General features: G+C 40.2%; 1 protein-coding gene across 1 annotated transcript; it reads left to right on the forward strand.

Moving 5' to 3' along the window:
- On the forward strand, positions 16,728-17,478 carry LOC109232602. The gene is made up of 2 exons (XM_019398362.1): positions 16,728-16,806; positions 17,189-17,478. Exons 1-2 carry the CDS (start codon positions 16,728-16,730, stop codon positions 17,476-17,478), a joined length of 369 nt encoding a protein of 122 aa, XP_019253907.1.

Below are 24,932 nucleotides of genomic sequence, written 5' to 3' on the forward strand. Positions count from 1 at the left end.
TTATGAAGAAGAGATGAATTCCCTGGGAGTGACAGGACCTTAGTCCTCACAGGTGCATCACCACTCACGCACGGCCCGTTCCAGGGATGGCGACCTCCAAAATGGAGAACTCTCGGCCCGTCCGATGAGGAGAATTTTTGAAGAAATTCCCCTGAAGAAACCACAACGCGGCATCATTGTTCGACATCTAATCTCGGGGACCCGCCCACCATACTAGCGCGATCCGTGGAAGCACACGCCAACGCCAACGCCATCAAAATAGTGCCAAAAGGGCTTAATGCACCGAAGGCCGGAGAAAAGAAGAAATAAAATATCACAGGAAGCCGCACCCCGCTCTCCGACAAGATGGACGAGACCGCTCCCGGTCCCGAAAAGCGGGGTGGCATGGGCCTCGCCCAAAACCCAAACAAAGCATACCCGGCAGCTTCGGAGCAGTTCAAGCAGAGCTTAGTCGAATATCCGGTCGAGGCTTGGTCATAATACCAGCAACCAACACCAGACCCAAGTCAGAGCAGTGGACAACCCTCGAAAACTCCTCGGGATCGTGTATCCAGGCAGAGTCCAACAGAGAAGGCCGGCACTGAATGAAAGGAGCCATCATCCACACGACACGAACGGAAGAGACGATCCGAGGTACAGCGTATCTTCAACAACAAGGCAGTAGCCCGAAGACGACACTTCGAGGAACCTCCAATGGTACAGATTCAACGAGACACAAACGACAAGGAAGCCTCGCCCGGATAGAGCTCAACTTCAACGTTGCATGTTCCAGCATAGTGGTCACCATAAGTGAAGCCGAGAACTCCGGGTGGCTCGGACCTATTCAAGCAAAACCCTCCAAGGAAACCGTGGCCACCATGAAGAATCACGAATGTCTCGGAGCTTACAGAACCCAAAAGAGCAGCACTACGCCATCCAAAAAGGTAACCACAAAGCATCGCCAAGTAAGCAAACCCGGATCCAGCTCCACGGACAAGGGGAAATCGAAAAAAACAGAGCCAGCCTGCTGTGGCATATCGTCACAACTGTTAAGGATAGCGGCACCCCCGCTAAGATCCGTAGAAGTAGAATTGCAAGTGCTCGTCCCGAAAGGGAATGCTCCCCAAGGACACCTCTCTCGCTCGAGGAAAGGAACCGAGATTCCACCTCGGCATCACATTAACGCATCGGTAATGCCCTTCTTTTATTCAAAAACTCATTTCAATTAAAAAAAATATTTATGGGTACAGGTGTATTAGCCAAAGTTATACCGACGATGTCGGGCCAAAGCCAATAGGACGATCCGGACCAACGTCGCTCTTGGGCTGGATCGCTGGTATGTCCCCAGTGGCGATTCCCACAACTACCAAATCGCTCCCCCTGAGTGGCCCGCCTGAGCTCAGGCTAATACGTCGAGCGACGCAGGACGCAGACGCTTCGTACGGACAACAACGAATACATCGCCCGGGACACAATTCCGGCCCTACTCCTCCAAAGGTATAAAACCCCGTGACAGACGCGAAGTCAAAGCATCTAGCTACAAGCGACAGGAGGAGATCCTCGCCCTACGCCACGCACATGACCGGCGTACCTCTAAAGGTGTAAAGGTAGGTAGGACAATCACGTCCTCGCGGCCAGACCTAGCCGGACGAGGAATACGACTGCGCGGGCCTACTCCCTGGAACGAGTTTCTTTTTTATCATTTCTCTTTCCTTTCTTGTTGCTAATCTGTACGCAGGCAGCCAGCTGAGGCATTCAGTAGCTCTGGATCCCGATCGAGGATCCGTGGCCACCACGGGGCCGCCGGGCATTCTTTCCTCGATCGGGTTTCTATCAGGAAGAAGGTTCCGCCAACAAGATTATTAGCAGAACTGCATGTCCCCAGGGAAGGGATCCGACAAGTCCATGATCTCTCTCAAAATTTTCCAATATGGAATCACAGAAGCACATCGGATAATTAGGGGAGTCACACCCATGTGGACCAGACTCACAACAACAGGACAACATGTATTTACAACTTATATTTTTGCCAAGCAATAAAGAATATTTTCTAAGCATTCGACGCCTCAAAGAAAAATATTTCGGCTTATCCTCAGCAAAAAACCTCTCCATCAAATGCGTCCCGAAACACCTGGAGACTCAAACAATTCAGTACCCCCACGACCCCAGGGTCGGGGCTCTAGGCTCTAGGCTCACAAAGCCCTCACGATATGGCTCCAAGTCTATAAAAGGCGGTATTGAAGCCTAAACTAATCTGATATATTCGGAGACTCAACATGAGCAATTTGACAACTTGCACAACCCCAGGGTCGGAACTCCGGGCTCATCAAGCCCCCAGAAACAACTCCGAGCTCATGAAAAGCTGTCTTCAAGTAAAATCAACGACTCGGAGACTGTCGCCAATCGCCACGCACTGGAAAATCCGAAATTGTAAGACGCCTAAGGCAGCCTCTTCGGCAAAACCAGATCTATTCTCCATACACTGTAAGACCTCAACAGGCATGGCAAACTGTAAGACCTCAACATGCATGAAAAATCCCGCAGTTTAGGCTATACGTCGCATTTCTAAAAATCCCTATAGGGCATACCCTCGGTGTAGACGCCTAAAACTGCTTCTCAGGATCGAAAATGGCCCCGGCCAAACGCACACGACTCCGGTCGAAACGGCTGCTACAACCCAAAAAACGCGACTCGGGGACGCCCGACTGTTGCTAAAAAATCCTCCGAATCTACTTGGGAAAGAACTGATTAAACACAGGCTTCCCTCAACAGGAAAAAAACGAGTCACGACCACGTCGACTCCAAAATTGCAAAAGCGTCGATCTACTCGACCAATGGGCTATGAACATTCCAAGGTGCTCAAAACATCGCCGACTATGACTTGAAATCGAGGTTCTTTTAGAACTGACGACGGGTCAAGCAAAACAATCAATAAGACCTTAACGAGAGGAAGCAAAGCCTATAAAAAGCCTTCGGGCCTCACATCAAACAGCGTAAGTGCCATTGTCGCCGGCTAAGCAAAGCCTCCGGGCCTCACACCGAAAGGTCTCTACGACCATCAGCTTGGAAATTGACAACTTGAGGATTAAAGTGAGCTCGAATCGTAACTCGATTCGGAGACCGAATCCAAAATAGTTAAACTAAGCAAAGCCTCCGGGCCTCATATCGAAAGGTCTCTACGACCAAACAACGTAAGTACCATTGTTGCCGGATAAGCATGCATCCGGGCCTCATACTAAAAGGTCCCAATGACCAAGCAACGTGAAAGGCCACCGTCGCTGGCCGACAACTCAAATGAGATTCAAGGGTTGACAACAGCTCGAATCGCAACGCGACTTGGAGACTGAACCCAAAAATCAAAATACTCCCTAAAAGCGTGGCATCAATGCCGCTTTCTCCAACCGGAACCTCCGGAAAGATCAAAGGGTCAACTACAGCTCGAATCGCCAAACGCCCAAGGGCAGAGACTTGATTTTTGCTATCAAGACAATTTTGGAAGCCTTCCCCGAGACCCCGAGGGTGGAAGGCTACAATCGAGTTCTCGGCCTCAAGGCTCATCGAGGTCTGAATCGAAGGAAGCAGGGCCCGAGGTCAGGATAAGAGAAAAGGTCTCTTAAGCATATGGCTACACCTGACAGGGCCGGTCTATCTATAGCCTGCTGAGAGGACTTGCGTCAGGCCGTCCCATCTTCCTACTCTTGTAAATAATATATACGTACTTTACCGAGTCCCCTCGCCTATATAAGGGGGACTCGCCCCACCTTGTAAGGGGCCGATGTTGCTCCACTTCTCCATAATGCAATAATATCTCTCTCTCTCTTTCTTTCTTCTAAGTTATCAGTGTTCATCGACCCCGAGGTCACCTTAGCATTTTATAGTTTCTTCGTTTGTTCTCCATCATTTAGCTCGAAATTGATTGTATAAGAGCCTTATTTATTTATAACTTTATCTGTTACCCCCTTCCCGACTACCCTCGATAAGCCCGAGATAGGCTTGAGGCCTGGCCCCGAGGTATCTACTGGCTTGCTCTACGCCTGGGAACGTCCCCTTACTGGTTCGATTATCGCTTTGGCTAACTCGATCTTTAATGTCTTACTTCATATTTTATCACTAATCACCCTTATAAACTAGCTGGGGAATAGATCACGTATTTTTAGAATCCCATTTATAAATTTAATTGTTGTTACCATTTTCACGGTAAACACCTCCACCCGTATATATGGGGGTGAGGCGGCAGGGTTGCTTTGTGTAGGTGTTTAGTATTGGGGTTACACCTCTAAGTTGAAGAAAGACCAGGAAAAGTAATTGCTTACGTTTAAAGAAAGCTGAGAAGGAACGAAAGGAATTGTTTGATCGATAACCTAGAGTTAGTTACGTTATTAATGCACTTAAGATTTCAGAGTATTATCCCTGCAACATATATGTTGACATTCTTACAGCCGTAGAAGACTCCGGTATAGGTTAAAAGAACAAATTGAGTCTAGGCCAGAGATAAAGGATTGAATTGTTAGAAGATTATATCATGGATATTACATAGTGTCCATGAAAGGCTAAAGTAATAACTAATATCCTGAGCCATAGATTGGAAGATAGCATAAGCCTACATAAAGGTTGAGAGAAAAGAGGAAACTAAATAGTTACATCAGCTAAGTAAATCAAGAGTCTGATTATTCGACCTACACAGCTATAGAAATCATGATTGAGAATATTGTATAATCGCTCTTAAAATCAGAGGTACAAGAGAGATAGTAAAATAGCGATATTCTATAATGGCTCTACGATAAAGCCAGTTAGAAGAATACCAGCCTCAGAAGAAGTTAGTATGAAGCTCCCACCGGATTGTGTATGCACCAGCGGTGCAAGTATTATAGTAGAGCTTCAAGTTGTGTAGAGGAGGTTATGAAAGAGATAGAAGATACGATGCGAGATTTTAAGGTAAGTGATAATAGGCTAAATTGTATAGTTTGGCCTACGTTCGGGCTCTAACTTAAGGATGCTTTACTATTTTAAGTGTGTAAATAATGCAAAAAATTGGCTCTAATGGCGAATTTTATGTTTCACAGGAGTGCAATAATCAAATGAGGACTTATGATGGTTATCCGGGCAAAATTTGGAAATAATGGACGAAAAAAAGGAGCAAAGCTCGTTGGCAGTGGAAAACCCCACTAGCGCGGGCATTAGCGCGGCCTTAGTGCGCCCGCGCTAGTTCAGCAGTCCAAAATAGAATTAAACCCCACTAGCGCGGGCAGTAGCGTGGCCTTAGCGCGCCCGCGCTAGTCCAGATGCGGGAACAATGTTTTTAAAAGGGTAAATTCAGAAGTCCAAGCAAATCCACACAAACTATAAAAGGTTTAACAAGTCCAATAGAGAAGGAGTTCGAGTTTTTGAGAAGAAGCAAGAGAGGCAAGGAGGCAATTTGGAAAACGATTTTATTCTCCCTACTTTATTCTTCTATCAATGACTATGAATTCTTTTGTAGATTTTATCGTTGTTATGACTAGCTAAATATTTTAATCTAAGGTTTTGGTGAAACCCGTTGGGGATGACTTGGTTGTTATATTAATATAGTTTTGAATTGGTTGTTAATCTCTATTTGTTCATCTACGTTTTGATTGTGGTTAATTGGAAGGGCCCTCAATTATCCGTCCCTATTTAGTATGTATCTGCTTGAGAGAGAGTGCATATTTAGGTAGTTGTTTGAACAACATCACTCCCGGAGTATAGACGAGAGTCATAACCGAGGATTTAGAGGTTGGATTAGAGATAACGATACCTCGGGTGCAATCTAAGTGAACTGTAATGTGAATCTAGCTAGCGTAGCTTGAGAGAGTGCGTCTAGTAAATTATCATAATTGCTTGAGAAAGATTTGTGATAGCTGGAGAGTTCATGATTGATAGAGACAACTAAGTCACAGTTATAGACATATACAACCAAGGAAATCACAACGGGGGAAACCATCACCTTAGACCTTATTCCAGTTGTTTACAAATCAAGCATAGTTAATTTTCAGCCGTTTATTTATTTTCAGTTTTAGTTGTTAGAAATATCATCAACTGTTAATCACAAAGTTTGAGGAAATTGATTCAGTGAATTTAGTAAGTCCGAGAAAAGTAATTGATAGGCTAATTCCCTGTGGTTCGACTCTGGGCAGAATTACTCAGATTATATTTGCAACGTCCGCGTGTCTTTTTATAAGGCATAGTTCTTCTTCTTCTTCTCCATCTATTCCTCCATTCTCCTTCCTCCATACCCAACCATCTACAGCACCACCTTCCCTCTCTTCCTCAATCCTTACACTTTTGCTATCATTCCCGCTATTGGTATGTGTTTCTCCCTTTACTTTTGTTTGTAGTTCTTTAATTTCGTTTTTTTAATTTCTTTTCTCTCTTTTTACTTTGAATAGTAGGAGGTAGTTTTATTTTAGGGTAGAAACATATGTCAATAGTTAGGTTGGGCTGAAAAATTGAAAACATTCAAGATGTGGTTGTGTGGTGTGCTTATTGGGTTATTGTGGTAGTGTTCCTTGTGTGAAGGGATAGTTGGAGCTTAAAATTAACCATTGGCCACAATGTGTTTGTTAAAATGCCTCTTTGGAGGAAGTGTTGTGACCATTTCATGGTGAAGTCTGAGTAGCCACGTTTTGGTCACCTGATTAAATAGAACTGACGTTGGACTATTTGCAGGTACCATGACCCCTCGCAAACGCCAAGCAACAGGTTCCTTCTCCAGCCGCCCGGCTAGAGCCAACACTGGGGGAAGGCCTCGAAAGTCGGTTTATACAAGGCCCTTCAATAGTCAAAAGTTCGTGTCTGCCAAGGCACATGACAGGTTTAACAAAAAAGAGGCCAAAACAATTATGCCGGAACAGGCCATGGATCCCAATGCACTAGGGACTACCTGCCCAAATATACCATTCGAGTTGAGGCGAAGGAACCTGGACATATTTTTTGAAGAGCCGATCACCGCCAATGTCATGCTTGTTAGGGAATTCTATGCGAATCTCCCAGAACATGAGGACTACACGGTCACAGTGCGCAAGAGACCGGTCAATGCTTCTTTGGAGAGTATCCGGACTCTATACAGGCTTCCTCCACCAGCTCAGGGGTACGTGGATGCATACCAAACATACAGTGGAAAACATACTTCCTGGTCCACATTCACCGATACTATCTGTCAGCCGGGAGCCACGCTTCAGTGGTACAAATATGGGAATAAGTTCCACTCCTCAGCCCTCAAGTTTGAGGCCAAATGCTGGTTGTACTTTATCAATAGCCGACTCCTACCCTCAAAGAACCTGTCAGAAGTGAATATCCCTCGAGGGTGCCTCATTTGGTGCTTCATGAATAATGCTCCATTTGATGTGGCCAGGGTCATAAACGATGAAATGTTCCAGCGGGTCCGGGTTCAAAGATATGGGTTATACTACCCGTCTCTTGTCACCCGGTTGTGCCTTCAAGCCAATGTGCCGAGTAACCTTGCTTTAGATGGCCGAGTTCCTGTGGTCCATCCTTTCACAGCTGAGAGGGTCACTACAGGCAAGGAAGTGGTAGCCGCTGAGGAATTGATTGGCCATGATTCTGATGATGGTGATGACGAGGAGGAGGAGGAACAACAACAGGTAGCTGATGCTGAGGAGATTGTAGGTGATGAGCAGCCCGCTCAACCACATGCCGACGATGCTGCAGGCCTATCTAGGGCCAGTTGGGGACAACGGTTAGACCGTATGGAGCAGGAGGTAGCTGAAATACGGACCTCAGTGTCTGACCTGGGGACACGTGTTGATGAGATGGCCACCCAGCAAAAGAAATCAGAAAAACGCATCATGGGTTGGCTCCGTGCATTGGGTAGGGCGTGCAATGTCGACGCCGGCTCTGTCTCCGACCAGGATTGAGCAGTCAGGGAAGTTTCCTTTCCCTTCTTTTGATTTACTTGTCCATGAGGGCATGTCCTCAATTTAAGTGTGGGGTAGGGATAGGGATACTTCATTGTGTGTTTGTAATTGTAACAATTAACTGTTTTCTTTGGTTGTTTGTCTTGCTTTGATTGTGTTGGTGTTAGAACAATAGTCATCAGGTAAGTGAAAATAGTAAATGACTTGTCCCGACGACGGATCTCTTTCGACGGGGTTCTTGAGGGACTAAGTCGAGAAAAAAAATGGAATATAGAGACTCTTCCTGATGACGGATCCTTTAGACAATTTTCTTGAGGGAAGTTAGTCTAGAGAAAATACAAAAAGATTTTTTATTTTATTTTTAGGTAGTGTAACAACTCCCCCCTTGGTTTTTCTTTGGGCCACGGTTCTTTTCCAAGGGTTTATCTTGAACCGGGTATAGGTAGTTTTTGTTTTTGTTTTAGGTTAGGATTAATGGGCTACGAGTTAAAAACGAAGGAAAAACCTTAGCGTTTCTACACCTGAACACGATAGACAATAAGTGTAACGCTTAGCTTCAAGGGTTGAATCTTGTTTAAGTGCCTTAAAAGTTGTATGTTTGTATCTAACTTGAGCACTCAAAAGAGAATGTCTTGATAAACTAATCCGGAGTGAGTCATGTGCCATGTGTGTGTGAGTGTTACTGTATTCCATGCTTTACATTTGATGCCTAGAACTTGCCCTGTGTGTTTGCAAAACGAAATAGTAGCTTCATTCAGTTTTAGAAGTGATATAGGCATTTCTTTGTTGAGCCAGACATATAAAATAAACCACCTGAATGCATTACATCTTAGTTAACCACGTTGAGCCTATAAGCCTGTTTCTTTGGCAACCACATTGTGAACCTTACCCAATTGTTTGAATAGCCTGCTGTTTGAACCCTTTTTCCTCTTACTAAACACTAGAATGGTATTGAAAATATGCAAAAGCAAAAGTGTGGGGTGGTGGTTTGGTTTTTTTGAAGTGGAACCATGGAAATAGAGAAAAGGTGCAGAATGTTGAAGCATAAAAAGAGAAGCACCACGGAAAATAATAAAAAAAATTGTATAGTGATTGATAAGTGGTAGCTTGTACAAATTGCACCTAATGTATGGGGATGTTTAAATAAATGTGGTGGAGTGTTGGATGACAAAAAACGATGATCTTGAAGTTAATGTAATTGTATTAAAAGTGCTTAGGGAGGTTAGTCACTATACCCAAATATATCCTACCCGTCCCTCAGCCTACAGTACAACCAAATAAAGACCTATTGATCTTAGATTGAGTGGGGCTCGATTAGTAGAGTACTACACTACGGGCAAGCCTATGGTGCATCTTTGTGGCATGTGAATGTTCTTTTTGAGAGCGAGCGAATTTTTCTATCTTAGTTCCTAATTGTCTTAAATATCATTGTATGTGGAACTACTCTCTGGTGTGATCTGAGGGCATATGATTCACAACGGAAAGGTAAGTCTTGACTCTCGTATAAAGTGGTTTGAGTAAGTGCGAATGTTGCATGGTACGAAAGATTTGATTCTTGAGGTAAAGTTGCTTACTACTAGTTGCAAATTCTGTAAAATGTTCATGGTGTGAGTCGTTAAAGGAAAAGCTTAGAAAAGAAACCTTGTAGGATGTAGTGGATTGCTTGAGGACTAGCAATGATTTAAGTGTGGGGTGTTGATAATAGGCTAAATTGTATAGTTTGGCCTACGTTCGGGCTCTAACTTAAGGATGCTTTACTGTTGTAAGTGTGTAATTAATGCAAAAAATTGGCTCTAATGGCGACTTTTATGTTTCACAGGAGTGCAAAAATCAAATGAGGACTTATGATGGTGATCCGGGCAAAATTTGGAAATAATGGACGAAAAAAAGGAGCAAAGCTCGTTGGCAGTGGAAAACTCCACTAGCGCGGGCATTAGCGCGGCCTTAGCAAGCCCGCTCTAGTTCAGCAGTCCAAAATAGAATTAAACCCCACTAGCGCTAGTCCAGATGCGGGAACAATGTTTTAAAATGGGTAAATTCGGAAGTCCAAGCAAATCCACAAAAAACTATAAAAGGTTTAACAAGTCCAATAGAGAAGGAGTTCGAGTTTTTGAGAAGAAGCAAGAGAGGCAAGGAGGCAACTTGTAAAACGATTTTATTCTCCCTACTTTATTCTTCTATCAATGATTATGAATTCTTTTGTAGTTTTTATCGTTGTTATGAGTAGCTAAATATTTTAATCTAAGGTTTTGGTGAAACCCGTTGGGGATGACTTGGTTGTTATATTAATATAGTTTTGAATTGGTTGTTAATCTCTATTTGTTCATCTACATTTTGATTGTGGTTAATTGGAAGGGCCCTCAATTATCCGTCCCTATTTAGTATGTATCTGCTTGAGAGAGAGTGCATATTTAGGTAGTTGTTTGAACAACATCACTCCCGAAGTATAGACGAGAGTCATAGCCGAGGGTTTAGAGGTTGGATTAGAGATAACGATACCTCGGGTGCAATCTAAGTGAACTGTAATGTGAATCTAGCTAGCGTAGCTTGAGAGAGTGCGTCTAGTAAATTATCATAATTGCTTGAGAAAGATTTGTGATAGCCGGAGAGTTCATGATTGATAGAGACAACTAAGTCACAGTTATAAGACATATACAACCAAGGAAATCACAACGGGGGAAATCATCACCTCAGACCTTATTCCAGTTGTTTACAAATCAAGCATAGTTAATTTTCAGCTGTTTATTTATTTTCAGTTTTAGTTGTTTGAAATGTCATCAACTGTTAATCACAAAGTTTGGGGAAATTGATTCTGTGAATTTAGTAAGTCCGACAAAAGTAATTGATAGGTTAATTCCCCGTGGTTCGACTCTGGGCAGAATTACTCAGATTATATTTGTAACATCCGCGTGTCTTTTTATAAGGCATAGTTTGGCGTTATCAGTAAGTAAGGTAAAGGTGAAGAAGGTACGAGATACTCAAGTGTAGAAGGTGTTGAATAGTCCATACTTCAGATAGAGGGCTAGAAGCGCTGTGATTCATTATCCAAAAGTGATAGCGGTGTCCACAACGACACATCTTCCAACCTATCGGTTCCAGGTACGGAGAGGACTAGTTATGAGAGCAAAGAAGAGATAGAGACGATGTGATGTCTTGCTTGAGGTTCCAGAATAACATAAGGAAATCTATGGTGCAAGCAAGTTAAAGGAAGGTTGCGAGTAGTATAAAAAGATGTGTAGGTCGAAAGCTAAAGTATGGTAGAATGATAAGTTTTTAGGAAGACAGGAGTAAGGCTAAGAAAAGGCGAGTGAGAAGGTGACGAGAATAGGTAATTCCTCGGGATTAAGCCCATGAAAACAAGAGAGCCGATGGTTTCTATAAGTTATAGAAAGCTTAGTATAGCCTGAATGAACTCAAAGGAATTTAAGACTAGGAGCATTTAGAAGAGATGGAATGCTGCCCTGATAGTAGAATTGAAGTATAATTGTGATAAATGATAAGAGAATGACATTTAGTTCTTCGATTGAGTAATGATTCATAGAGAAGGAATTTCATGAATTGCACCTGATTAGAATACCCCCATAAGATGAACCACGTTGGGATGCCATGAAATACTATTATTGAATACAGTATCACCCATAGGTGGATTAGGCAAATCACCGCAGATGCTCCCCGATGAGACATGAGCCCTAGTGACAATGTGTTACGTAAGATAATTCAAGTTATCATTGGTATATTATAGATAAACATTGTGGCGAATCACCAATAGATGGATAAAAGTTCAAAAGTATGAGATGAGATTAGGTTGTCATTCTTAAGATGAACAGTAATGAGGAAGCATTAGAGGACTTAGATTTATACATGTAGGATAAACAGGGAGAGTAACTGGGAGTTGGGTAGCAGATCTCGATAATAATAAAACCAAAGTAAGGTTTATGGTATAGTATGACCTACCTAGATGAAGTAAAGCCATAAGGATAGATAACCGAGTCTATGAAAAAAATATAGCAATGGTCGTAAGTTCGACGAAGTAACGAGCGGACAACTTTATTACACCTACAGAGGCCCAGCGAGACAACTTGTCATAGTACTGCATATGTTCACAAAGTGAGGCCTAGAGATTTGCTTAAAGCGAGAGGAAAAAAGGGAGAAGATAAAATAGGCACATATACAAGGAGAAAGCCATACAGCCTACATGATAGAAGGTAGCAACAGTTACGAGATTAGAAGAATTCCGACCACATGTCATGATGTGAGAATGAGGCATAATGGGGGAATGTCCTGGCTTGTGGATTCATTCACATAATAGTATCCCATATGGCAAGGACAGTACTAACGTATTCATAAGAGCTATCCGGTTATGAAACTAATAAGCGTATCAGTCAACATTCGAGGACGAATGTTCCAAAAGGGGGATTAATGTTACACCTCATGTTTTTGCACGTAAAATAACATCGTAAGTGAATTGATGTAAACTCAGAAATGAAATCATCTTTGGAAGTACATAAAGTAATTTAATAATGTTACTTTGGAGGTTAAAATCTCTAAAGATCATGTATAAAAAGTATCAAGATGGTTGGAAGGCTTAGAAGCTAAACGAATTAAAGAAAATAAGTTTCATTGAAAGTCGACAAGTTGGGAATGTTATAACGTGTACTTTTGGGGTGACACTAGGGTGCTTAACAAGATAAGAGGTTATTTATGAGTTATTTTAGTCGTATAATAGTCGTGTATTATGTTTTGAAGTCAAGTGAGTTGTGGAACAAAAGTTGGCAAAGGTCATCACAAGTTACATTCATAAATATGCTAAAAATTAGGTCAAATCTAGCTGAGCTTTTCTCCCATTGTACTTTGAATTATGGTGTGATCCATATACCAAATAAAATATCTATGAGTCTAGCTTCTAACTCATTAAACCGTTCGTTGATACGACATCAGAGTAGAGAGATATTTGCATTTTTGCGAGACTACGCAAGCAGCTCCCTTAGGACCCATAAAGCTAGTGTAAAACTCCAGCTTGGATATAAGCCAACTCTAAGTCGTTTTAACTCATTTTTCTCGACCAAAACAGTTCCTAAACCCTCATAGATGCTCTCCAAGGGTTCCCCCATGATCCTAGAGTTAATCCAAAGATAAACCATGCAAGTTCGTCGTAAAGAATATCATGGTTACCATTATCTCCCTTTCCTTCTCGTTGTAACGACATAGGAAGATACTTGGTTCTGAAGTGAGTTAAAGAACAGAGGCTTATTGGTATATTCGAGGTAAGTTTCATCTTCCATAACCTAATCTTATGTTATTACAAGTGTTGGGTTGAATTTTGTTGGAGCGATCTGGAAGAAACTAGTAACTATGAAACTTGAAGTTGAGCTATGTTGTGTGGCTGTTTTTACATATTTTAAGATAATTAATGGAAATGTAAAGGTATGGATATCCTGGGGAGGATGCGGAAAAGTGAAGATGAAGATCATTTTTCTAGAACATGTTGAATTGGAGCTATAAAATACCCTATGAAGTTAGGCACATAAGTTGTTTGATAAAATGACTAAATGAACTTGCCAACAGAATATGAAGTCGATATTGACACCAATCATTTGTATGATATAGATTACCATACGTAAGAGGTGCGACAACTTTTGCAACAGTTGTAACTTCGTGGATAAGGTATGGTATGGCTATCCCTTCTTTCCTTTTGGCATGATCCATATGATACAACAAAACGAGAAAACACACAACTTTCACAAATGACTCTATTCTTAGAAGTACTAAGGTTGCGTATGTTCTTGATTCCCCATATGTCCTTTTATCATATCGTCTGTTCATAGGTCTCAAAAAATGCATAAGTTGATAAAGTTTATTTATGATATTAACCGAAGGCCTATTGATCTTATGACATTCCGAGAGATCTTATTGACTTACTTCATTATGCATTGTATTCATTTATTCAAGTATATTGACCCATGACCATATGGCATTATATATGCGTATACTATATGTATATGGGGTATGGGGAAAGGTTATTGCATTATATGCGCACCACCACCTGATCAGCTGGCATACGTTGATGATTTCGCCCACTAAGTTCGAGATAATATTATGCGATGCCCTCAGAGGCTTGATAATGTTATGTACGCATATACCTATGCATGAATGATATTTATACACATATGCATGATAGTATAAATGTTTCATGATTCACAGAGCTATTCAGACTTACAGGTTGAGTCCTTTACTCCATGTTTCTTCCATGTCTTTTATATACTAATATTTGTGCCTTACATACTCGGTACATTATTCATACTGACGTCCTTTTTGCTGGGGATGCTGCATTTCATGCCTGTAGGTCCTGATAGACAGCTGGGTAGACCTTCCCAGTAGACAGAGTCAAGCATCAGCTTGGTTGGTTTGCTTCACTTCTTTGGAGTTACCAGGTCTAGATCTTGGAGTCCATTTTATATATATAGGTTTGATGGGTAGGTTAAGGCCCTGTCCCGACCGTAATACAATTCAGTTATCTCTAGAGGCTTGTAGATGTGTCCTGTATATTTTGTATATCAGTATTGTGGCCTTGACAAACCTGTGTACCACGTTTGGTATTGCTGGTTGTAGACATTCACTGTGGCTGTTGGCCCAAGAATAGGTGAAGTTTTGAAGAATGACAAATGAACTCAGTTATGGACCAGGTCCATCTTGTGAAGCACAGTCATGATCAACATACACATGTGAGATGCACGTGAAGGAGATAAGTCCTACTGATCAAGCAGCAATATCTCCTGATCTTATCGAAAAGGTTGCATATTGGATAAGGGAAGAAAGTCTCCTTATATGAAGAGAACACAATCCGGATAAAGATAGTGTTGGAGTTTAAGATCTTCAAGGACTCAACTATGATAGAAGATCAGCAATTGAGTCCAAATCAAACTCTGATTACTAACCTATTAAAAGACAGTGATTGTTCTCTTTTATAGGTATTGCACAAACGCAGAAGTTAAACTAAATTGAGAGCAAAGAGCAAGGCAATTTTGCAAGCAATTTATATGAGATTTGAGTGTGCACTCCTGAAGCTACTTGAACGAGATAGAAGAACCAATTCCATTGTGTCTTTCTTTTATTCTAGTTCAATTGTAGTAGGTGGTTTAAAGTTTTACCTTTCAGCTTTCATAGAAGCAATTGTATTAGGTGCTTAGAGTGTTCAAGTTATAAGCTAACTTGAAGTAGTTGAAACAGTTGAGGTTGTGTGCTACAATGGGATTAGAGTTAATCATTAGGTTTACAAAGAGTTTTTGTAAATGCTATTTTGGCTCAACGATATTAGTGGAAGGTTGGAAAAATCCTACTGAGTAGTAGGTCGTGGTTTTTTTCACCCTTTGAGCCAGGTGTTTTCCACGTAAAAATCTTTGTGTTCTTTATTTTATGTACTTCTTATTCCGCAAATAGTAGTAGTTCGAACACCGAGAAGAACCAGGTTCTTCTAGAGCGAAAATTGGGTACCACACAAATCATCCCCCCCCCCCCTCTTGTGTGGTATTTATGTTTAGAACATCAGTGGCCTCATCGGCCTTGATTGGTATTGTCATCTCGCGGGTAGGCCTTGTTGGCCTAAGTTGAGGGTTATCCCTCCAAAGTTTACAATTATAGAGTGGTACGCTCGGGCCAAATATGGCACCTGGTGCCGTCCATGCCTCCCAGGTTTGGGGCATAACAGTAAATACAAGGAATGACATAATGGTATTGACGGTCTACTAGTAACTGTAAGACATAAGAACGAGGATGATAGGGGAGATAGGAGCTATGAAGGAAAAAGGACTACGACCAATTAATCCATGTGAACATACGTGGTAACAAATAACCTTCGACAGTTAAATCACGATCCAATAAAATGTGTGAACCAAAAAAGATGGGTGGTATTAACCTTGTAAGCAAAAGGCAACCTACAAAGAATCACTTACCATAACGGTACTAATTCCAATATCCTGACAACCACTATTGAGAGCTTAGCACGGACATAAGTGACACCGTTCAAGGGGCGTTTAGAATTTAAGCTAAGGATGCAATGTAAAAATGCTGGCAGCTTAGTATACAAATTCTTCCAAATATTCAGCAGCAAGAATTAAGGAGGCGTACTCCTCAGTCATTAATTGATGAGCAAACGAACATTAGCTAAACCAAAAGAAAAGATGAGACTATGTTGAACATATGAATGTCCTTGAAAGACCAAAGTTTAAAATATACGTAACTCTTCAAGGGAATGCCACCTAAGAAGCTTAACCATAAGAGAAATAATCGAATATGAGGATAAGAAGTCCAAAAGTTAAACGAATAGAAGCAAATAAGTTTCGTCGAAAGTCAGCAATTTGGGAATGTTATAACCCATACTTTTGGGGTGAGACAGGGTGATTAACATGTTAAGATGGTGATGTTATGAGGTATTTTAGTTGTATGATATCTATTTGTCAAGTTTTGAAGTCCAACAAGTTATGACACAAAAGTCAACAAAACTTGTCGCAAGTTACGTTCATAATTTTACTGAAAATTTAGGGCTAATGATACTGAGCTTTTCTCTCAATGGACTTGGCCGGGGAACGTATGATAGTATTCCTTGTTTGAATACATCAATGTGCAAACGTATGATGATCCACACTTGCATTCCTAAGGGACACAATGCAACACCGTGATGCCAAGGAGGTTACTATCAGTGATGATGGAGTATTGAGACTTTAGGGCCGGATCTGTGTACCAAATATGGATGGTCTGTGAGTGTTGATTCTTGAGGAGGCCCATAGTTCGCGGTACTCCATTCATTCGGGGTCCGTGAAGATCTAACATGATTTGAGGCAGCACTATTGGTGGCGGAGGATGAAGAAAGATATTGTTGAGTATGTTGGTCGGTGTTTGAACTATCAGCGGGTGAAGTATGAGCATCAGAGACCTGATGGTTTGCTTCAGAGACTTGATATTTTGGAGTGAAAGTGATAGTGTATCATTATGGATTTTGTAGTTGGGCTTTCACGGACCTTGAGAAAATTCGATGCAGTATGGGTCATTGTGACAGACTGACCAACTCTACACACTTCATTCAAGTCATGACTACCTACACTTCAGAATTTGGGAGATAGTTTGCCTTTATGGTGTGCCCATGTCTATTATCTCAGATCGAAGCATGTAGTTTACATCCCATCTTTAGGGAGAAGTGCAGCATGACTTGGGCACACAGGTCGAGTTGAATATGACATTTCATCCCCAGATGGACGAGCACTCTAAGCGCACTATTCAGACTTTGGAGGACATGTTATGAACCTGTGTCACTGATTTTGAAGGATCATGGGATCATTTTCTACTATTAGCAAAGTTCGCCTACAACAACAACTATCAGGCGAGTATCCACATGGCTTCATATGAGACTTTATATGGGAGGCGCTGCAGTTCTCCGGTTGGTTGGTTTGACCCTAGGAAGGCTAGGTTGGTGGGCACTTATTTGGTCCGTGATGCTTTGGAGATAGTGAAGTTGATTCATGAGCGACTTCGTGCAGTGCAGTCCAAGAAGAAGAGTTACTCTAACAGAAAGGCTCGTGATGTTGCATATATGGTGGGTGAAGGTTCTACTTAGATTTTCACCTATGAAGAGTGTGATGAGGTTCGGGAAGAAGGGCAAGTTGAGCCCTAGGTATATTGGTCCTTTTGAGGTTCTTGAGAGAGTTGGCTGGGTAGCCTACAGACTTGCCATGCCACCTAATTTATCGGGAGTTCACCTAGTGTTTTATTTTTTCATGCTCTGGAAGTAATATGGGGATCTGTCACAGGTTTTGGACTTCAGTATGTCGTATTAGGATGAGGATTTAACTTATGATGTGGAGCCGGTGGCCATTTTGGATCGGTAGGCTCGAAAGTTTAGTTCGAAGAATATAGCATCAGTAAAGGTTCGGTGGAGAGGCCAGACAGTTAATGAGGCTACTCGGGGGGCCGAGCGGGGGATGTGGAGCAGATATCCTCACCTTTTTGAGACTCTAGGCATGTTCTAGACTTGTTCAAGGATGAATATTTGTTTAAGAGGGGGAGAACGTAAGGACTCGGCCGGTCATTTTTGGTACATCCCACATTTTCACACGTCAAAGTGTGTCATGAAGTAGTCGACATAAGCTCAGAGATCAAGACTATTCTCAAGTTCACGAGTGTATAAAACCATGAATAGCACATGCTGGAGGGCTTAGAAGTTAAACGAATAGAAGAAAATAAGTTTCGTCGAAAGTCGGCAATTAGGGAATGTATGACTCGTACATTTAGGGTGAGACTGGGTGATTAACATGATAAGATGGTGAGTTATGAGGTATTTTAGTCGTTGATATTCGTGTGTTAAGTTTTGAAGTCAAACGAGTTATGAAACAAAAGTCGACAAAAGTTGTCACAAGTTACGTTCATAATTTTACTAAAAATTTTGGTCTAATGTTACTATGCTTTTCTCTCAATGTACTTGGGTTTATGGGGTGATCCACCTTATTTGAAGATTAGCGAGTCTACATTCCAATGCATTAAACTGTTCGTTGATACGGCATCGGAGTAGAGAAATATTTGCATTTTCGCGAGACTGCGCAAGCAGCTCCCTTTGTAACCCACAAGGTTGGTTGAGGATTATCTTCATATATAAAGTTATGGCCTTCCTCTCCAGGCCTCATTTCGACCCAAATTAGACATAGAACTCTCTCTAGACCCGCTAAACTAATATTTAGGGTTTAGAAGCCAAATCAAAGGTGGAGAAGGTGAAAACAAGTGGATTCAAGCCTTAAGAACCCGAACTAGTCGGTGGTTTGCCGCTTTCCCTCTTTGTGGCTGATTGAGGAAGACATAGCAACGAATTAAACTCTATAAATTTGGGATTTGTGTGCTATAAGGTATGTTCTTCACCCCTCTCTTTGGGTTATGTCATTTTTAGGCCATAGAAAGCTTAGATGTTGAAGGAAAATATGTTAAACATGAAGTTAGAAGTATGTTTGAGGTCTGTTGATACACAATTTTTCCCTACAATATTTTTTCAAATTGCATATATACCTCCAAAACTATGCATTAGCAACAATTAATATTTTTTCACAATTTCTGCATTTTTAAAGATTTTAATTAACTTACCCCAGTATTCTTATTTATGTAAACAATAACTAACTGCATCACAAATAGTTTTATAACAATTTTTGTGGTTTAATATTATCATTTTACATTCGTAATAAGTTTCACTTATTGCACAAACAGCCACATTTATATTTTTGGGGTTATAATTGCAATCACTTTGCAATTATAGCCCATGCATGCATTATTGCATTACTCTACAAGAAAATAGCTTTTTATATTTTTTTAAATTACTAAATAATTATTTAAAAACACTTCTAGGTATGAAAATTATTTTTGTAATCTGTTAATTAGTTTTTAAAAATTATTTTTTATCAATTAAATGGGTATTTAACAATTAAATTGATTTTTGTGTATATGCTTAAACCCTAGGTCTTTCTGTCTCCGACACTAGTTATTTCAGTGATTTTTCCTTTTATTTTTTTTATTCCTGTCAATCCAATATACCGATTGATTTTTATTTGGGATTCGAATCATATTTTCCAGATTAAGATCAGTATCTCTATGTGATTTTTACTTATTTCCTTATTTGTGACTTTAATTGGTAATATTTGCCTTATTTGAACTATCAGTCTGACTTAGGGATTCGATTGATTTCTATATGGCATGAGAATGATTTCTTGCCTTATTTGAGCCCTAGTTTTGTACCGTTAGTTGACTCTCCTCATTCTAAGGGGTCTCTTCCGGATTCTTCTATATGAATTGACTCGCTAATTGGCTGATTGATTTGATTACCCTTATTTTATGAACTATGATTCCCTCTTTACCTTATTTGTTTTTACCTCACTAAGTGCTATATATACTCTTATTCTGATTGTTCTGAACATGAACAATAGTTCACCAACACACTCACACACGAACTCTGCTCTCATCTCTCTCTGCTACTTGTGTTCATTGCTTGTCTAGTCGGCCGAAAGCCAAGATTAGACATTTGAATCCTGCCTACTTTACTTTCTGCTTCTGTTCCTTTAACCGGTATGCTCTCTATTACCATTCAGCTAAACCTATGTGTTTCTCTTACAATCAGTATGCCTTCTTCTGAAACTATATGTTTTCCGGCTTAGCATGTCTACTACTATTTTAATTAAACTATGTGCCCCGTTATCAGCATGTTCACTTTCTTGTTATTAAACCAATATGATCTTTATATCAGCCTACCTATCTTTAATTAAACCTGTGTGCATCATTTTGTTCTTAATCAGCATGTGTACTGCCATTCAATTAGATTACATGCTTCCTGTTATTCAACTTAACCTATATGCTTCCTGCTATTCAATATGTTCCCTTATAATTAACATGCTTTCTTTCTACTTAATCAAACTGATGTGTTTGTTGCAATAGTATGTCTACTTATATGTTTACTGCAATAGCATACCAACTTCTATTTGATTGAACCTATGTGTCCCGCTCTTAATCTGTTTATTCCTGCTCTAGCTATACTTATGTGTTTCCACATGAGCCAGACTCATGCTTATTTCTTTTTCACTAGCATGTCAATTCTATCCTATGTGCACCTCTGACCAACAGCTGCTCCTAAGCCCTGTTGTCCCTTTGCATGTAACTATGTGCTCATCTAGTAATAGTTAATAAACTAAGATGAATGTGAGTCTTTACTTTGATGTTTTATGACTATGTTTTGTGTGCTTTTAGTTTGCTGAACCTTTGTTCAGAATGCTTCCAAAACTATTTTTCACTCCGGATATGTCCTTACCTCTAAACTGTTTCACACTTCTAACATTGCCTTCATTTTTAAACTATTCTCACTCTTAAATGTTTTCCCCTGTTAAACTAGGTTCACTTCTGGATTATTTTACTTCTGAACTATCTCTTAAATCTGTTTTCCATTCTTTCAAGCACTATCTCCCACTCTTACTCTTAGAATACCTAAGGTCTTGCCCCTCTAGTGTAAGCACTGCTTAGGAGTCCATGAGGCTCCTCTAAACTTTAACACACTGGAGTTGGCTTCCCAAACTTGCTTACAAGGGGTTATTTGAAAGTTTTCCTGGTGTGAGCATTGCCTGGGGTCCCTGAGGCCCTTGGGAACTTTGACACACCAGGACACTATTGGGTGCACTATGAGGTTATGACATTTTGGGATTGGTTGAAGGCCTGGTCTGCCAAGTTTATCCTTTGGGCCTTTATTCAGACTCCCAATAGTTGTGGCCATTTCACTTCTGTAATTCATTATTAATGTTAGTCTATAATAATAATTTCTTGTAAATAGATATTGTGGAAAATAGTAAAAGGGAGGGATTCTTATACATATCCTGTTGGGAAAGGGTAGATACCATGCCTATAGGTTGTTACAATATTTTTTATTTAGATGCCATGTCTATAGGTTGTTACAATATTTGTTTATTTAGATTCCATGCCTATAAGTTGTTACAATGTTTGTTCATTTAGATATCATGACTATAGGGTTCAAATCTGCTTCTGCAATCAGAAATCATATCATTGTGCTGTTTGCCTGTTTGCATGCATTCTAGATACCATACCTATAGGTTAAAAATCACCCTTGCACTTTTAGATATCATGCCTAAAGGCCAAAAAAATAATTTTTGCATTTAGGAGCCTGCTAAATAGTCCAGCGTATTCGACATTTAGAAACCATGCTTATAGGATAAAATCAATCTTGCGTTCTGGACATTTTGCTTGTAAGTCTAAAATCAGTCTTTAATGCCAATGAGGTTTTAAGTTTAACCACTGCGTTCAGCTATCCTTGTCTAAAATCAGTTATTACACCTAGGCAGCATGCCTATCAGACTTAATAAACTCGAACCGTTTTAAACTGATTTCCAGAATTCTGATTGCATTTAGACAACATGTTTATAAGGTATTACAGATCTACGCCTAGGAAAGCCTATAGGTAATCAAGGTCTAATAAAAACTGTGGAACTATGCTTTGCTTATTTGTGACTTCCCAGATTTAACAAGTTTTGAGATCAGTAGGCAAGCTGATTAGGTCTTTAACGCTTTGCCTTAACACAATGCCGCATATTCTTTGCTTGTCATGCTCACCTAGATATCCTGTTTTAGGACCTTTCTGAAATGTCTGGAATCTGTTGTTTGAGACGTGCACTTACTTGCTCTATTTGTGGAGGTAAAATGTGAGCCTTTTAATTGTTCTATCCTTGGTCTAGTCCTACGTGTTTTGTTTGTCGCCTAGAGTTTTCTCCTTTTGATTACTGTAGGAGAGTCTAGATCCACCTTCACTAGAAGTCCTAAATACCTCCGGGACCATATAAGTAAAGGGACCGGTATTGCACGCATAGGATACATCTTAAGGTTGCTAGAACGCTTTAGGCTATGACCAAGGGGAGGGTAATTGGGTAGTAAAGGATGTGATGACCTGTGCGCTCATGCCACTGTTGATACCCAATTTTTCCCTAGATATTTTTATACTCAAAATACTTTCAAAATAATATATATATGCATATATGAGCATACCCAAGTGTTTTGGTATTTTTCCAAATTTTTTAAAGATTTTGTAAACCAATTTATTGTCTATTTTAATACTACAAAATTCAATAATTATTCCATATATTATCATTTTGTGAATAATTTATTTTATTCTCATATTTACACCAAAATATAATTAAAGTGATTTTTGCTTATTTTTTACAAATTTATTTGGCATTTTTAAAACTAAATTGCATATAATTGCAATTATAGCCTATTTTACAATTAACAGATTTTGCAATTATAAAATTATTTCCAGTATTTTTAGATCAATGTTTATACATTATTAATTACTTAAGTGCTTTTAATTTGTTTTTAAAATCATTCTCACTATTTTATAAAATTAAAAAAGGGGGAAAAATGGCCATTAAGTGCTAGCTAGATTTTATTTCAATTGTAGCCACATTGGACCCCCAAATTAGCTCAATTTTAGACCCAATTAATATAGCCCAACAACCCGTTTGAACCAACCCACCCGGTCTCCTACCTAACCCCTTCTAATCACAGCCGTTGATCTAAAAGATCAACGGCCCAAATACACCCTTTCCTTTTTAATTTACCAAACCCCCCAACCCTAATTCATTTCCCTCTACCCGCCGCCCTTGAATTCCCTTCCTCTCCCATTCTCTCTGTAAACCCTAGTCGCCGCCACTCAAGCTAACCCTAATCCCTTCGATTCTCGCCGGTTTCCATGGCTTCTCAGGCCGTGAAACCCTCATACTCACCTCCTATCGCTCTTGTGCGCTTGGTATTTGCAGGTTTGAGGCTAGACCTCAAAGGTCTCCACCCAGATCTCCGCCGACTTGTGGGTTCCGGCCATCTTCGGCTTGGCTCCGGCATATCTTAGCCTCCTGAGCCTGTTTCCAGTCTTATCCGACTTAGATCAGACATTTTTTGAAGCCTTTCTCGTTCTAGGGTTCACCTGAAACCCTAGCTGTTCGAGGTCTTTCTCCAATTCTCTTCAGATCTGTGTGTATTCATGCTTTACTTTGAGTTTTTAAAAGGTTTCCCCAACTTTTGTTTATAAAATTCTTTTTCCAAAGTCACTTTTTTCTGATTTAGGTTTTCTGAAAAAATGCTTATGTGTTTTCCGATCTTTCTTCTCCCTTTCTCATGTATGTTTGTCTCTACCATGTTCTTATGTTTTCTCTTTTTTTTTACACATGTTCTTCTACTATGTTTTCTATATTTTGTTCTTCCTTCTACTCTGTTTCTGTGCCATGTTTTCACATGCTATGTTTCTGTGCTATGTTTTCACATGCTATGTTCTGCTACTCTGCTACTTGCCTTCCATTATGACTCGATATGCTTCGCCTACTGTATTTTTCTACCAGGTTCATTAAGTTTTCTTACTATGCCTGCTTAAGCATATATTCCTCTACTATTTCTTCTACTCTCATTGTGTTTCGAATTAATTACATGACCCTATTTGCATTAAGCCTTCTACTGTATCTGCTTGTTTCCTCTTCTTTGCATTTGATTCAAGTCGAAAACCCTAGGATTTGGGGTTTTTGGCGAGTTTGGTCTTGTGTGTTCGGACTAGGGTTCTATTTGAGCCCTGGACTCTTTGAAGCTCACTTGGGATCCATGTACTGAGTTTGAATCCTTTTGTGTATGAATTCTTCTATACTAGGCTCCTCTGATTAGCATGACAACCCCTTTTATACGTGTTAAAATCTTTCTTCAAAAGGTTTTCCAACTTGTGTGCGAATCAGAATCCTTTTTTTTGGGGTTAATTGATTGCTACTGATTCTTCTTAAGTAAAACCTTTTCCTTAGCCTTTCTGACTTAGTTATTCATGAACCAATAGTTGCAAATCTCTGATTCCTTGATTTATTGGGTACTGATTGGTTCTTACCTTATTTGTTTAACCGTGTATTTCAAAATTTCTTCCCTTAATTAAACTCCTATGTATTTACCCCTAATTGCCTACTTTGATTCTAATTGGCACATGGTTATTTCTTTGCCTTATTCCTTGCCTGTTTTCAAACTATAAATACATGCTCTTTTATTAACACAATAGACCAACATTCGTAGTTTTCTGAACTCACACTCACGCTCAAAAAGTATTCTCTCTTGTTGCTTGTACTGTGGCCTATTAGCAAGACTTCTGCTTTCTTTTGCTTGTCTCATTCTGAAACTGGTATGTCCTAGTTTTAATTCCAGCATCAACTCTAATGTGTTTACTTACCAATTCTCCTGTCCATGCTTACTTTACTGCTTATAGAATTTAACCTTTGTGTAATGTGCTTATGTCTTGCTTATGTCTTGCAATGAATCCCACACTCCATGTCCCCCTATGTGTTTGAGCTATAGTTTAAAAAACATGGCAATATACAAAGTTATTGTCCATGGATATAAACTGGACCCTTTGGGTCCTAAGCTCTTTCAGTTTCCCATCCCCATTCCCTTATGTGTGTTTGAGTTAAGGTTTGGCCTGGCAGCATCCAAATTGCTGTCCAGGGTTGAACCTGACCTTCAATAGGT

This window comes from Nicotiana attenuata, chromosome 9, assembly GCF_001879085.1.
Source record: "Nicotiana attenuata strain UT chromosome 9, NIATTr2, whole genome shotgun sequence".
Lineage (NCBI taxonomy): Eukaryota > Viridiplantae > Streptophyta > Magnoliopsida > Solanales > Solanaceae > Nicotiana > Nicotiana attenuata.